Source organism: Aquarana catesbeiana, linkage group LG06 (genome assembly GCF_042186555.1).
Source record: "Aquarana catesbeiana isolate 2022-GZ linkage group LG06, ASM4218655v1, whole genome shotgun sequence".
NCBI lineage: Eukaryota > Metazoa > Chordata > Amphibia > Anura > Ranidae > Aquarana > Aquarana catesbeiana.
The window spans coordinates 248930337-248947432 of NC_133329.1; the positions used below are offsets into that span (position 1 = coordinate 248930337).

The 17096-nt window shown below is 41.2% G+C and overlaps 1 protein-coding gene across 3 annotated transcripts in view; it reads right to left on the minus strand.

Moving 5' to 3' along the window:
• SF3B1 (splicing factor 3b subunit 1) overlaps positions 1–17096 on the minus strand; it is an 82236-nt gene that overhangs the window by 26720 nt on the left and 38420 nt on the right. The window contains exons 2-11 of one of the 3 annotated variants that reach the window (XM_073633154.1): positions 16504–16559; positions 16135–16214; positions 15869–16051; positions 14946–15186; positions 14463–14675; positions 12726–12847; positions 8154–8351; positions 6720–6821; positions 5542–5721; positions 1649–1735 (exon numbers count right to left, since the gene is read on the minus strand). In XM_073633154.1, coding sequence (XP_073489255.1) covers positions 1649–1735; positions 5542–5721; positions 6720–6821; positions 8154–8351; positions 12726–12847; positions 14463–14675; positions 14946–15186; positions 15869–16051; positions 16135–16164 — 1356 coding nt within the window. In that variant the 5' untranslated portion in view covers positions 16165–16214; positions 16504–16559. Of the gene's footprint in view, positions 1–1648; positions 1736–5541; positions 5722–6719; positions 6822–8153; positions 8352–12725; positions 12848–14462; positions 14676–14945; positions 15187–15868; positions 16052–16134; positions 16215–16503; positions 16560–17096 lie in introns of those variants that run through there. The other 2 variants (XM_073633153.1, XM_073633155.1) reach the window with 2 other exon arrangements.

A 17096-nucleotide genomic window follows, 5' to 3' on the forward strand; every position in this document is an offset into this window, starting at 1 on the left:
ATGTATTTGTTTTCTCTGTAAGGCAAAGTAAAGTCCATTTTCTCCCCCCATCCTATTGCTTTAGGGATGGAGGTTGCTTTGGTTTGACAGCTCCCTCTCCACTATACTGCCAGCTTTCACTCTGGACCACTTTTACAAATACACAGAATCGGTGTAGGGGGTGTTCTAGTTTCTAGGGCCTGTGTTCTAGTTTATGGGCCTAGTGTCCATATTTCCTGTAGGTGGTAGTGTATCCCTAGAATGCTTATAAACCACTTAAAGTAATTGTAAAGCTTCATGTTTTTGTTTTGTTTTTTTAAATAACAAACATGTTATACTTACCTCCACTGTGCACGTCGTTTTGCACAGTGTGGCCCTGATCTACCTCTTCTGGGGTCCCTCGGCAGCTCTCGCAGCTCCTCCTCACATCAGCTAACCCCCTGGGAGAAGCGTTCTCCTGGGGGCTGTTACCTTGCGGGTGCGCTCCCAAGTCCAGCATTTGCGTCCATAGACAAAAATGCTGGACTCGGTCCCGCCCCCCAGTCATTGGATTTGATTGACAGCAGCGGGAGCCAATGGCTGCGCTGCTATCAATCTATACAATCAAGAGCCGGGACCCCGTGCAGAGGGACAGCACGTCTCCGCCAAGGGGATAAAAGGGGCTCAAGTAAAAACGGGGGGGGGGGGGGGGGGGGGGGGCGCTAGTCACTGCCAGAAGTTCTCACCTTAATGCATAATCCCCTTAAGGACTGGGCCTATTGTGTGTGAAAATTATTATTTTTTTTTTTTTTGCTAGAAAATTACTTAAAACCCCCAAATGTTTTTTCTTACACCCTAGAGCAGGGATATGCAATTAGCGGACCTCCAGCTGTTGCAAAACTACAAGTCACATCATGCCTCTGCCTCTGGGTGTCATGCTTGTGGCTGTCAGAGTCTTTCTATGCCTCATGGGACTTGTAGTCCTGCAACAGCTGGAGGTCCACTAATGGCATATCCCTGCCCTAGAGAATAAAATGGCGGTTGTTGCAATACTTTCTCACACCTTATTTGCGCAACGGTCTTACAAGTGCACTTTTGGGAAAAACACTTTCTTGAATTTAAAAAAAAAAAACAAAAAAAACAAAACTAAGACAACCATAAAGTTAGCCCAATTTTTTTTATACTGTGAAAGATAATATTACGCCAAGTAAATTGATACCCAACATGCACGCTTCAAAATTGCGCTTGCTCGTGGAATGGCGACAAACATTTACCCTTAAAAATCTAAATAGGCGACATTTAAAAATTTCTACAGGTTACCAGTTTTGAGTTACACAGAGGAGGTCTAGGGCTAGAATTATTGTTCTCGCTCGAACAATGACGGCGATAGCTGGCATGTGTGGTTTGAACACAGTTTTCATATGCAGATACCCTAAACCCTAAACTGATACAGTACTTGCTTAGGCTATTGGACATATTTTTCCCTTTAAATGTACCTATATCTGTAAATTTACAGATTCATATGCTCAGGAAAATCTCTATATGCTTCTCGATTGCGGTTTGTATTATGATTTAAATCTGTTTTTGTGACATATATCCTTTTTTCTATATTGTCATGATATTCTGTATTTTTTATACTTTGTAAACAAAAAAAAATGTATATTAAAATTTCTACTAAAGAAGCACTTACCTTAGCCAAGTTGGATATAATTTCTCTGCCTTCTACTCTAGCATAATAGTCTTCATCAATCAGCAAGGGTTCAATAACCACAAGAATCTGAAAACCAAAATCAAGAAATACAAAAGAAAAAAAAGGTTTAGATTAAGAATATTACACATCAAACTACATCCAGGAAATGGAGGAAGATCTGCTTATGAAGAATTGGACATTGAAGAATTATTTCCTGGTTGAAACGAAAAGCTGAAACTACCATAAAGAAGGTTTACGCACACATTTTAACTCCTGAGGGGACCACGTCGTGCATATCTCACTTGCTCCCATTCTGATCAATGGACCTCTGTTACCAAAAAACACCTAAATATGATGGAACCCGTTTGATCACGCTACTTAGAAACAGATTTGAATTGGAGCAAGTGCTATATGAACTAAACATTTCTGGGTCTTAAACATCCACCAGCTCATCTACTCATCTCACCTAGGTGATGGAATCAATGAACACAATCTTGTGCGTGAAAGTGGAAAGAAAAATCATCCTGATAAGTTCATAGGGTGTCAGCATACATCCTGATAGATTGTAGTCAATCAGCTTCTAAATTTAGCTAGCTCAATTAAGCTTTGACAATAAAACCTGGAAGCCGATTGGTTTCTATGCAGAGCTGTACCAGATTCTCAGTGCTCCAGTTTTGATAAATCTCCCTACTATATGTCTAAAGCTGTGTGTCTGTCTGTATCTGTCTGTCTGTATCTGTCTGTGTCTGTCTGTCTGTGTCTGTATCTGTCTGTCTGTGTCTGTATCTGTCTGTCTGTGTCTGTATCTGTCTGTGTCTGTATCTGTCTGTCTGTATCTGTCTGTGTCTGTCTGTCTGTGTCTGTATCTGTCTGTGTCTGTCTGTCTGTGTCTGTATCTGTCTGTGTCTGTATCTGTCTGTCTGTATCTGTCTGTGTCTGTCTGTGTCTGTCTGTATCTGTCTGTGTCTGTCTGTCTGTGTCTGTATCTGTCTGTATCTGTCTGTATCTGTCTGTGTCTGTCTGTATCTGTCTGTGTCTGTCTGTATCTGTCTGTATCTGTCTGTATCTGTCTGTATCTGTCTGTGTCTGTATCTGTCTGTGTCTGTCTGTGTCTGTCTGTATCTGTCTGTGTCTGTCTGTGTCTGTCTGTATCTGTCTGTCTCTGTCTGTCTCTGTCTGTCTGTATCTGTCTGTCTGTGTCTGTCTGTATCTGTCTGTCTGTGTGTGTCTGTCTGTGTCTGTCTGTCTGTATCTGTCTGTCTGTGTCTGTCTGTCTGTGTCTGTCTGTCTGTCTGTATCTGTCTGTATCTGTCTGTCTGTGTCTGTCTGTCTGTGTCTGTCTGTCTGTCTGTGTCTGTCTGTCTGTCTGTGTCTGTCTGTCTGTGTCTGTCTGTCTGTCTGTGTCTGTCTGTGTCTGTCTGTGTCTGTCTGTGTCTGTCTGTGTCTGTCTGTGTCTGTCTGTGTCTGTCTGTCTGTGTCCGTCTGTCTGTGTCTGTGTGTCTGTGTCTGTGTGTCTGTCTGTGTGTCTGTCTGTGTGTCTGTCTGTGTGTCTGTCTGTCTGTGTGTCTGTCTGTCTGTGTGTCTGTCTGTCTGTGTGTCTGTCTGTGTGTCTGTCTGTCTGTGTCTGTCTGTCTGTGTGTGCCTGTGTGTGCGCCTGTGTGTGTGCGCCTGTGTGTGTGCGCCTGTGTGTGTGCGCCTGTGTGTGTGCGCCTGTGTGTGTGCGCCTGTGTGTGTGCGCCTGTGTGTGTGCGCCTGTGTGTGTGTGTCTAACTCTCAAAAAAAAGTTAGGAGGCATGTAGGTTCATAAGGCACAATGTTTGGCTTTCATGTAATTGTTGCCATGTCATTATTATAGCCGACGGTTATTGTCTACCATTTGGGCTTAAATGCTTCTCACCAGAGGTGGGGGACTCGAGTCATATGACTTGACTCGAGTCGGACTCGAGTCACTTGTTTGAGGACTTGCGACTTGCTTGACAAAATTAAATAAATGACTCGACTTGACTTTGACTTGCCACTAATGACTTGCGACTTGACTTTGACTTGCAATGACTTGGCACCACCAGTGCTGTGTCTTGGCCTAGGCAAAAGCCGCCCCCCCCACAAAAGAAAGCTCCCCCGAGTCCCGGCTTCTGCCCGCACAAATACAGCTTGCTAACATTGTGGGCGGGGATCGGATAGGTGTCCGCGAGCGGCGCTTGCAGTGTTCGCGGCCGCCGCAGACATTTTTTTATTTGATGATGACTGCACTGCAGTTTCTCCTCCTAGGCTGTACAGGTCTCTGTATTCCGTCCGGCCAGGCCGCGGCGCCGCCCCCCTCCTGCTGCGGAGTGATCTCTGAGGGAGGGGCTGGGCTTCTGTGCAAGTGTGGAGAGCCAGCAGCGTGAGTCGCGGGCCTCACGGTGGGGGAGGAAGAAGGAACTGGAAGTTGCCCAAGGAGCCAGCCAAGCCTAGCCGACTGACCGAATCTGAGTGGAGTCCAGTCCAGCAGCCATAGAGTAAGTCATGGCAGACTATTATTCTTCTACTGAGGGGGTACTGGAGCAGGGACAGTCACACGACTCAGGGAGGAACTGGTCTGAGAATGGGGGTCAGTGCAGTGGTCGTCGCAGCGCAGAAGAAAAAGCACAGAGCCGAGGAGGAGGAAACAGATTTGCAGAAGCTGCAGGTTTGTTTGATGCAGTGCCAAGCAAATGAAAACTTCCCTGCAAACTTTGCAGGGAAGCATTAGCTTGCTTGGCACTGCATCAAACAGACCTGCAGCTTCTGCAAATCTGCACTAGTGATGTAGCAGCTAGCAGGACCCTGGCCAGTGGCCTGTACTGATGATTGCAGGATACAGATATGATTGCAGATGCAATCAATCATCAATATCATTGCACATGCTAAAACTATGAAACCTAGGTAGGTACAAACCTTCTTTCCTTGTTTTCTCCTCCTCCTCGGCTCTGTGCTTTTTTCTCCTGCGCTGCGACGGCCACTGCACTGACCCCCAGTCCCAGACCAGTTCCTCCCTGAGTCCTTCACTAATTAACTATTACTTGTGCGAAGTACAAAGTGCTCAATGTGAATATTACATAAAAATCATATTGCAATTAAGTGCTCCATGCGTACTACAAACTCATTAAACAGTCCACATCCAGTGAAAGTTCATGTACTGCAGTGCTCCATGCATGCTGAAATCAATGCAAACTTTAGCACTGGTCACTGTATTGGTGTCACTGGTGCCCAAAAAGTGTCACTATGAGTCACTAATGTAAAATTCTAATCTGGAATGATAAACGTGTCACTGTTTTAAACAAGGTTAGGTTAGGACCGTATATATATAATACATTAAAAATAGTTCTGTAAGTACTAGTGTACTAAGCAACACCTTATTTTCAGGCTTGTTGGCCATTTAATTGCTGAGTGTTCTGCTCCTTGTCTGCTATTTGGGCATTCAAAGTGTTTCTTTAATATGCCAAGAAAAAAGCACTAAGCAGTTTTGTTAATGTTGAAAATAAAACAAAACCTTTCCTGAAAACTGACTTTTAACTCATTTAAAGGATGGAAATGGGGTAGGTCGGTATTTTGACTTAATTTGTGACTTGACCAAAATAAATGACTTGACTTGACTTGCTTGACTTCTAGCAAGGACTCGACTTGACTTGCTTGCTTTTTGCCACAGTAACTTGGGACTTGCTTATGACTTGAAGGTTAAGACTTGAGACTTGCTTGTGACTTGCACATGTGTGACTTACCCCCATGTCTGCTTCTCACATTGTTGAATCATTGTTCTCGTCAAATGACATAACTTATCAGAGATTGTATCTTACAGCTTTCAATAAACGCATTTGAATAAAAATATTGCTTAGATTTACGTTACAAATAGATCAATTAAACATTTTACGTACCTTGTGTACATATGGTCTAACCAAATCATCAAGTTTGTACAAGATTCTATCAATGACTTTAACAAGCAAATGCCGTTCCTGGTCTTCAAGTGTTGGAGACATCAGCAATGGTAATATTTGATTGAACAATGGTCCAGCTCCAAATTCGCGAGCTTTGTCTGTAATCTGCCGCAGTGCTGCCTAACAAATGGGGGGGGGGAAAGCTTAGCTTTAGAAAATTGAAGGTCACAACATTCAATACTCACTTTGTGAATAAATTTTCATAAGGGAGGGATAGGAGAAGTACAGCCAAAGCGCGTTTGGCTGTACTTCTCCTGTGAATCACAGAAGCGCAGTTTATTCTATGACCTGTTTTCAGCTGACAATCACCAGCTCTCTGCTCACAAAGCACTGAGAACTGAGCGATCAGTGGCGTTTGATCGCTCGGTTCTCAGTCTAAAGCCTCGTACACACACATACTATTTTTTTTGCTCAACCCAGGTCGGAGACGTGTACTAACAATCCGATCTTAGTACATCGATCTCACCTGCGGTGAAATTGTGTCCTGACAGAGGGACGCCCCTCCTCCAGAATGCTCCGGTCAGTAGACCTTTTTTGGTCATGACCCTTTGAGAGGAACGGCCAGCTTCTGTCGGGAGGGCTGCCGTACACAGGGGTTAAATGTCTGCTGGTTTCTATTGAACCGGCCGATGCCGCCAGACATTCGGCCTGTGTGTACTAGGCTTTAGAGCCGGCGGGGCGCAGATGCAGCATCAGAACAAGGCTGCATCCACCTACATATGATTCAAAAAAAAAAAAAAAAAAACACACCACACACACCCCAAAACCATACTTCTCTTTTAATAAAACGACATTACATACAAACTGAAAACACCCAAAACAAATTTACGTACATAAATCTCAACACTAGAATGAGCCCTAAAAATATTAATTAAAAAACTTACAAAATGTTTGTGCCTCAAAGAAAAATTAATCCAGAGACTATGTCATCTGTACATCAATGCTTTCAATTTTCTATTTTACAATGTGTCCAAACTTCAATTGTCCAAATGATAACTGACCCAATAGTCTAAATAATAAACTGAGTAACTTGCTCACAGAAACATTCATACTATGTTCCCTTTTCTGGTTACATTTTGCATGAAAGGGAAAGACAACATGACAGTAGCAGCATATACCTTCCTCATTGGAGGCGTGCCATTCTTTATCTTCAGGAGTAGCTTCATTATTTTTCTTTCCTTCTGCTCTTCTGGACTAAGGGTGGATTCATCAACATCAACCTAAAAATTAGAAGAAAAAAAAATGTAATATTATTATGAATAATAATAATAATAATAATAATAATAATAAATATGAAAACCAGATACTAAATAAGTAAAAAATAAAAAACACCTCTCAGCCTATATGCATTACATATTCATACAATTACACAGATATAATCCTAATCATAAAAATTAAAGTTATCTGATCATTTACTATTAAGACAACACTCAATCTATATCTTAGCACAGGTAAAACAAACTCTTGTGAGATAATGCAAGTGCATTACAGATCATACAGCAGTTTAGTCTATGATACTAGACTTGAAAAACTGGTCTCCATACAATTGCACAATTAAATAAGCAGCTACTTAAACCCCCCCTAAAAAGGGTGTAAACAGAAAGTCATCTCAATTTATGGGGATTTGAAGAGGGAAATAGGAGGCAGAGGGAGGTCAACATTGGACCAGAGGGAGTAAGATAGAGAGGACAGAGCTGGAGCTTTTTTTTTGATGGGATGAAAGGGGAGAACTCTAAACAAGAGCTGCTCATAGTTGAGGGAGGGCAGAGAAGAAGAATGCATGGTTGGTGGACAGGAACTAAAGCTGCAACTAAGGTGGGAAGCATCTGATTATGTACCATTAAAAGAGGACATACAGCAAAAAAACATTCACCGACGATGGTGAGAAAGTATGGAAGCTTATCATGGAATGCGTGAGACGGGTTAGAAGCTGATCATGGACCAGGAATAGAGAAAGGCACAGCAGGAGCGAATCATGATTGGGGAAGGAACATGCAAGGTCATCATGGCAAGGAGCGGATGAGCTATGATGGATATTCATAACAAAAAGGTGAAAATGCAAGCACAGCAAAAATGGTAGCAAAGGTGGGGAAATGAATACACAGAGTGCGTGCAAACTGAAGTAGGGGCAAGAAACAAAACAGGAGCACACTTGTGAAAAAGTAATTAAACAGGAGGGACATAGCAGCATAAATAGATGCCAAACGATACACAGTATTGTTACATTTAGTAGACTGCAATTCAAATAAGCTGAAGGGTTTAGCATTGCTAGGGACTCTGTTAAATTTCCCAAATTTAGTTAACATTTCAAATATTCCTGGGAATATATTTCCACTAAAGCATCTAGGGAACAGTGTTCAGAAATGATATACTTCAAGAAGTGGATACAGAAACATTCAGTGAAAGATAGCTGCAGCTTTGTGTTATAATACATAGGATGAAAACTCCAATTTTACAGTTAAAAGATGGAAACAGTCAATGTTACAAAAAAAAAAAAAAAAAAAATTGTACAAAAAAACCCCCCAAAAAAACAAACAATGACCATCACTTACCAGCAGTTTATCAAAGTACTGAATATCGTCTGGTTTAAGGAATGGAAGATTTCCTGATGGCTGATCACTGACATTTTTCATTGTTTTGTCTTCAGCAGGCATATGAAAGCCAGTTAAGCCACCCAAAGGTGTTGGAGTCGCAGTGAGTTTACGTGCTGGGGTGCGTATTGGGACATATCCAGCTGGTGGGGGAAGAACCTGCAAAAAATAACATACAAAAATGAGGGTCCTTAAATCAAGTCTGATTCCTAAGTAAATGTATAATTTGTTTTTGCCATGTACACTACCATGATAAAAACAGCCCAGAACAACACTTTAGAATCAGACCTTAACCACTTCCATACCTGCCCTATCTTGGCACTCCTCTCCTACATGTAAAAAAAAAATTATTTTTTTTTTTTGCTAGAAAAGCCTACACGGTAGTTGCGCAACAATTTTTCAAACACCTTTTTTTTTTGTGGGGGGGGGGGGGGTTGGCTGTTTCATGAATTAAAAAACAGTAAAGTTAGCCCAATTTTTCTGTATAAAAGTGAAAGATAAATGTTATCCTGAGTAAATAGATACCCAACAAGTCACGATTTAAAATGTATTTTTTGATCACTTTTATTTCTATTACAAGGAATGTAAACATTCCTTGTAATAGGAATGGTGTGAGACAGGTCCTCTTTATGGAGAGATGTGGGGTCTATAGGACCCCACATCTCGCCTCCAGGCTGGAAAGCATCAGATCGGGAAAGAGGGATCTGATGCTTTCCACCAGAAAATCGCTGCTTTGTTGACATCCGTGGCCCGGGCCGGAAATCTCTAGGCTCTTCATCTGGCGGCGGATTCTTTCTCCAGGTCCCCGATGGCACGGGAGAACGCGGAGAAGCAGTGGGGGGCGGCGGGAGTGGGGCTGTCCCCTCCATTCACCTGTAAGAGCGATCAAGCGGCGGAACTGCAACTATGATCGTTCTTACGGTGCGCAGAATCGCTGGCAGAAAAGAATGATATCTGAATGATGCTTGCAGCTGCAGGTATCATTCAGATATCCCCACTGAAAGTCAAAGACTTCATAACGTACTGCAGGCGGAAAGTGGTTCTAAAGACAAGTGTTTTTTTTGGGTTTTTTTTGTACCTTAATGCATTCTCTGTATTAAGTTAAAAAACCTCCTGCATGCAGCGCCCCCCAAACGCCCCACCCCAAATACCCAAAACCCATCTCAATCCAGTGATGTGCATGAAATCAGAGGCTCACGCTCTCCTCATTGGCTCAGACACAGCAGCCAGTCTTAACTACTTCAATACAGGGCACTTTCCCTCCCTCCCTCCTTCCTTCCTGCCTAGGCCAATTTTCAGCGCTGTCGCATTTTAAATGACAGTTGCGCTATCATGCAATGCTGTACCCAAACATATCTGCTATATGGCGGGCAGTGGTTAAGGAAGCACAATGCCGGCTTGGGAACAAGCATGCACGAGTGCCCCCCATAGAAAGTGGCTTGCTATGGGGTACTTGGCAAGGGGGAGGAGCCAGTAGCACTGGCAGGGGACCCGATAAAAGGATTGGTGCAAAACCATTGCACAGAGAAGGTAAGTATACCGTTTGTTATTTAAAAAAAATAAATAAATAACTAAGCCTTTACAATAACTAATGCACCATTGCATAAAAATTGTCTGGGCCTACCACTCTACAATAAAATTCCAGACTGGACAGCTCCAGACTGATAGACTTGTAAAGATATTTAGTCATACAGAAAACACTACCAGCTTAGTTTGGTTAGAGGGGACTTGTAATCCAACATAGGTATTAAAAAAACAAAACAAAAAAACAGAGGGTCCAACTCCCCCCCAAAAAAACAGACAAGAAAATGAGCATATGAAGGAAGCGGACTAGTTTTTACCCTTCAATGGGCCTTGACCAGCAAAGAGGGAGTTTTGCCTATGCAATGGGAAGGAATGGCATCACCAGATTATAAAAGTTTTGGAATGGCTCAGCCAGAGCCCAAACCTGAATCAAACAAACTCTGTTGGGTGACCTGAAAAGGGCTGTGCACAGGAGATGCCCTCGTAATGGGACAGATTTGGAGCCCTTTTGCAAGGAAGAGTGGGCAAAGTGTCACAAGGCAATATGTGCCATGCTGATAACACACCTACCACAAAAGACGGAACGCTATCACAAAAACAAAAGCAGCTACAAAAAAGTATAAGGGTGTTGTATATTTATGTATCCACATTGATAGTTTTTATTTTTTCCCCTCTTTAAAGATTTGTTTTCTTTTCTATTAAATTGCATAGAATATGTCACAATAAAAAAAGGTGAAAAAATTTAGGAGTGATTTATCTTGCTAGGATTGATTATTTTACATCTAAAAAACCTGACACTTATACACGGGTCGGTGTAGACTTTTTATATTCACTGTACCAGCCAAATCATGACTTATTACAAGGACTGCAGTTCACCTAAAGTGTAACTTTAGTCAGAAAATGAAGTCCTGATAGACCACTTCATGCTGGCCCTTTTTACAGGCCCAGCTATGTAAAAAAACATTAATAAGCGCCTATACTGTTTAACCACTTCAGCTCTGGAAGGTTTAACCCCCCCCCCTCTCCCACCACTTCATGACCATGCCATTTTTTTGCGATACGGCACTGCGTTACTTTAATTGACCATTTTAATTTTTGACAGTTTTTATTTTTTTTGATTGGGAGAGAGAAAAGAAACAGGAGAGATGACAGGACAAACTACCAGGAAGACACAAAAAGTAAAAAAAAAAAAAAAAAAAAAATTAACTAGCCCATAGATTAGTCATTGCAGCACTGTGATCCTGAGCACTATTCAGCTACTGCAGACTTCCCCTCTAGCTGAACCAAGACATACAATCAAGGCTGGAACTGCAAACATTTTAATTACAGAAACTGGCAGTTTTTGACTCTAAGACCCCTTTCACACTGGAGCATTTTGCAGGCGCTATAGCGTTAAAATAGCGACTGCAAAACGCCCCAAAACAGCTGCTACATTCACTCCAGTGTGAAAGCCTGAGGGCTTTCACAGTGGAGCTGTGCGCTGGCAGGGCGTCAGAAAAAGTCTTGTCAGCAGCTTCTTTTGTAGTGGTGAAGGAACGGTGAACTCACCGCTCCTCCACTGCTGCTCCCCATTGAAATCAATGGGGCAGCGCTGCACTGCGATACTGCTGGCAAAATGCCGCTCCAGCTGCGTTTTGCGGGCAGATTTAACCCCTTTTCGGCCGCTAGCAGGGGTTAAAACCGCCCCGCTAGCGGACGAATAAAGCTGCTAAAACGATGGTAAATACCGCTGACGCCCGGGCGTCGGCAGTGTGAAAGGGGTCTAAGGCCTCATGTACACTGCTGCTGGTAAACCATCGTTTAGGAGCAGTTCGGCATTTTTTTCAGCTGCCCCTGAACTCTCCTCTGTGTTATCTTATCAGAACATGTGCACAGGGTAATTTATTAGTAGTTTCCAGGCAGTTGAGGTTAGAACCATTTTTTGGAAAGCAAAAAAAAAAAAAAAAAAATGTTCAGAGGCATTTGAAACGTCAAATGCCTGTAAGGCTTCATGTACACGGGACGTTATTCATCCTCTCCTGAACTATTTAACTTGACAGCTAAAAACCAGCATCTAAAAATGGCTGTTTAGCCGCGTTTACATGCCACGTTTGAAAAAAAAAAAAAAAAAAAAAAAAAAAAATTTTTTTTTTTCAAAATAGCCAAAAATGAAAAACGCCTGTAAACAAAAACACAGCTAAACGCATTTGGTTTTAGTTACCGCATTTGGCATTTGAAATGCCTCTAAACACAGCTTCTGAATGTATTTTTTTTGGGTTTAAAAAAAAAAAAAAAGCCTCTAAAAACACAACTCCCTAGAAACGACTATAAAACAAACCCGTTCATGTACTGATAAGATAACAGAGGAGGGTTCAGGAGTTGAAAAAAATGCCCAACTGCTCCTAAACATCCGTTTACCAGCAGCAGTGTACATGAGGCCTAACAGCTTGTAACAGCGGTAACTCACATTTAGCTAATAGACGTTTTTAATGGAGAAACTTTTCTGACCATTTACAATGTAAAGAACGCTTCTAAACGCAAACGCGGTACAACAGATGTTTTTAAGCGCCAGTTACTAGCTGTCAAGTTCCATCGTTCAGAAGAGGTTAAAAACATCCTGTGTACATGAAGTCTAAGGAGAGGGGGAAAGTTCTCAGTAAGAAAGTCACTGCTCTATGCTTCAGCAAAATAGCGCCCTTGGGCATGTAGAAACAGAAGCAATGCTGGAGGCAATTAACACCACACACTAGTTTTGGTAGCAAAATTATTGATGAATGTGTGTTAAAGAACATTAATTGTTATTAAACTTATGGGTAAAAGTTCTGGTTTAAGGTCATTGATTCCCACAGTAATGGATTTCTACAGTGTGCCATTTTGATCCCCCCAAAAGAATCCCAACTTAATTGGAAAAGTGTGCCCAAATTTTAGGAAATATAATCTACTGGTCTTCAACTTTGAAAATTGTAATTCTCTTCTACTTGGAAACATGCAAAAATAAAAATTCAGCACCAAAATGATATAAAACATTACCTTATAACCCTCTGGAAACATGGCATCCAACTCATCATCTGAAAGTGGGCGATTTCTTTCGTCAATTTCCCGCTCCCAACGCCATGCTTGAAGTTGTTCAGGAGTCATACTCATAATGTGCCCTAAAACACGCAACATATAGGATTATAATAACCTTTAAAAACATGAAGAAAGGCTCTTGGAGAAAATAAAATAAAAAAAAAAAAATCTAACCGTCAGAAGTACATGCACATCATCTGTGCAATAAATTCAATGTTTCTTGCGCATATAAGGATGACGTCTTTATTTGGGCAATATCTCAAAACAGTAAAAAAAAGGATTTGTATTTTGGCCTTTCTAAAGATCTATTAGTGCTCCCCTTTACCCTCTGTAGTATACCAAAATGTTCACTCTCTTGCGCTGTGTGGCAAGTCCCAACATGTTATCAGACTCTTATCTTGACATTAGTATATGTGGATAATGCACACCTCACTGCCTTCCAAAGACTGGGGGAGTCCAAATGAACTGAAAGCATAGAAGAACACAGAGGGCGCATAGGCCTAGCGCATTATCCTCAATACACTCAAACGAGTACTTGTAACCAGTAGCATTATAAAATCATCCGCTTAAATGCGAAAATCCACAACACTTGTAATCATATCGGCTAACACATTTCAAGGTTTCGCTCTTCTTCAGAGCCTTGTTTAGATGTCTGTTAGTGTTAAGGAACTTTTCAGTCAGAATCGGTGCTCTGTTTAGTGCTGCTGTATGTAGGAACAGGGAAGCTATATACAGCAGCACTAAACAGTGAAAGCACTGATCCTGACTGAAAAGTTCCTTGTCAACAGACATCTAAACAAGGCTATGAAGAAGAGGGAAGCCTTGAAAATGCGTTAGCCGTCTACAAGTGTTGTGGATTGTCACATATGGATTTAAGCGGATGATTTTATGATAATGCTATAACACAATTACTGGTTTGTGAGTATATTCACCTACATTTTTATTAAAACAAACATGTATTGAGGATAATGCACTAGGCCTATGCGCCCTCAGTGTTCTTCTATGCTTTACCCTTTGTAGCTGAGGTTAAGGCAGCCATTTTTGGATCAGAGAAAAACAAAAAAACAAAAACACATTTGTATGTAAAGAATACTAAAACTCATTACAGGCATTGGTATAGTACAGGCACTTTACTGTAGATTCACATCAGCCTTTGCCCTCAATGAGCCTACAGTCTATGGTTCCTAACTGACATACTGTATGTAATCACACATACTATAGCCAATTTATATGGGGCAAGTCTTTCGAATGGGGGGATTGACGCTATTTACGCTATTTGGACTTTTGACCAATGGTCTACTTTAGCCAGAAACTTGCCTGGGCATACCAGCAAGCACCATTTCCACTGACGTACCAGATATAACTCAAGCATTTTTCTAGTACTGGATGTTGTGAAAGTTTTGGTGTTCCACTTTCTATTTAACTTCCAGGCAGACCAGCCTGATTTTAAGGGCATTAACAGCTGCAGTAGTAATTTAGTCTTGGTGGCCAGCTTACAGAATTTCAAGATTGGTGCCTTCCACATCTGTTATGCTAGATATTTTAAAATGCTTCTGAAAAGTTAAATTTGAAAACTTTCAATGGCACTTTAGGATCTCAGTTGCATTCTTCACTCCCAATACGTACCGTGGAAAATTCCAATATAAATTTCTATGCAATGAAAAAACAAAGAGGAGACATCAAATTAAGGCTACTTACCTGGTGTAGGAGTAGCCATATTCATAGCAGGGGTACCAATTGGCGTTTTCCCCGGTGTCAGTACTGGAGTGCTGCCACCCATTTGACTAGCTGGAGTTTCATCCCAGCGAGACTTTCTTTTACTTGCTCCAGGAGTTGGGGTTTCACCAATCGATTCTCCTCCACGATCTGTGCGTGGTGTCTCAGCCCATCCACTTCCATGACCAGGAGTATCTGCAGAGAGAAGAATAGATTAAATTGAATCAAGGGACACTGGCTAGCATTTTACAACAGGCACAAACTTGCTAGTTCCCATCAGACCCTTCACAGCATATTATCTGCATGATTTTAAGCAATGTGATCATGAAAACTTGACAGTTTATAAGCAATGCCCAACTAAAACCCCATATGACTAAATTCAACATGCAGAGTTACAGAACCCATGGACCATGGATATCAACAGCAAGCAAAAAATATAGCAGTATTTTGTATTGCCAAACTTACCACGTTCTGTTTTAGGTGTTTCATCCCATCTGTTTTTACGTGCACTGGAAGTTGCACCGCCATGCCCTGGAGTTGCATGGCCTGGTGTATCGCCACGACCTGGTGTTGCTGCTCCAGCAGGAGTATGGCTGGGAGTAGGATCCCAGATCTTTGAGCCGGGAGTAGCTCCAGGGGTTTCATTTCCCTTTGCACGACCAGGGGTCTCATCCCATCTTATTGATGAAGGCGTGTGTCCAGGTGTCTTAAAAATACAAAAACCGTTTGTTAAAAAAAAAAAAAGCTCACTAACCAACAAAGAAGACAAATTAAAAGAAAGGTGTGTGTGCGTGCATTTGTGTCAGTGAAAAAAAAAAAAAAAAAAAAATTGTGGTGAGCCAATTTATAGAACATACTGCTACGGTTAGGTTATCTGACTAAACTGTACCCATAAAGAGTCAGTGTTGAAATGATCAGTCTAATGCCCTGTACACACGGTCGGACATTGATCGGACATTCCGACAACAAAATCCATGGATTTTTTCCGACGGATGTTGGCTCAAACTTGTCTTGCATACACACGGTCACACAAAGTTGTCGGAAAATCCGATCGTTCTAAACGCGGTGACGTAAAGCACGTACGTCAGGACTATAAACGGGGCAGCAGCCAATAGCTTTTTTCTCTTAATTTATTCTGAGCATGCGTGGCACTTTGTGCGTCGGATTTGTGTACACACGATCGGAATTTCCGACAACGGATTTTGTTGTCGGAAAATTTTATAGCAAGCTCTCAAACTTTGTGTGTCGGAAATTCCGATGGAAAATGTGTGATGGAGCCCACACACGGTCGGAATTTCCGACAACAAGGTCCTATCACACATTTTCCGTCGGAAAATCTGACCGTGTGTACAGGGCATAAAAGAAATAAAACTAGATAAAAGTACAACGACCTCCGCTTGATCCCAGCTTGAGGACTTCTTGGGCGTGGACCCTGGAGTCTGGTCAGCTGTTTGATCCCATCTTCTTTTACGCTTTGAAGATGGTTGTGATGCTGCTGAAGCAGATGATCCATTGACCACTTTTAAATCACCAGACTTTGCCTTTTCTGCTATCTGCTGATGAATTTCATACTAAGAAAAAAACAAAAAAAGGTTAGTTTCATTGTGCTAGTATTTGATAAATGCTACCCTGAATTCTCCATTTGTCAACTAACCTGTTCCTTTCTTAACTGCTTTTCTTTCATAACATCTGTGTATGTTCGTGCATTTGTTTTAGGATCTGGAGTCTTGCCTCCTACAGAAATAAACAACAAGAAAAGTAACTTGCAAATGTCTATTTAAAATTAATACGGTCAATCCCTCTCTAGGAAAATACTAGGGATATTTGATTTATTATAAATCAACTAAAATTAAAGGTTACATTTCTTACATTAATGAATTTTATTGTCATATGTAACCTATATAAAAATACAAGCTACAGTTTTATAGCAAACATCAAATGCAGATTAAAAAGAAAAAATGGCAAAGCACTGAAGTGTCTTCAGAAGTGTTGAGTTCCGTTGGCACTGTTCCATAATACGTACACTTTCATTCCTTTGTCTCCATCAGCAGTTCTGACTTCAAGCAGCAGAATAGAAGCCTAGAAAATCATCTCTTTACCATTAGTAACACTTTGGAAAATGTATACTCAAAACATTACCTGGGTAAAGTTGTTAAAAGCACCAGTATATACTATACCCAATAATGGCTTCACAATATTTTAGGCTTCAGTTTCTAACAAAATACTAAGAAAATCTAAGAGAATGAGAATGAGTTAATCTGTCTAGAGAAATTGGGTAGCATCATAAAGAAAAGCAATCTTAAAAACACATTTTAAAAAGCTAACCAAAGTCCGAACCACAGGTCAACTTTTTGGATACAAGAAAAATGTATCAAAAATTTGAAGAATCGAAAAAGAAAATAATGCCAAGCTTATAATGCTCTAGACAAAAACCCAATTGTCTCAAACACAGTTGCTTAAAAAAAAAAAAAATAATTATATAGTATTTTTTGCTAAGCATCAATCAGTCCACCCAAAATTGATTTTTTCAGTGAGCAGAGGTGACCAACTGCAACATTCTGGCAATAAAATCCAATCTTTAGTCAAACATCCACTGAAAACATTGTGTTTGAAAGA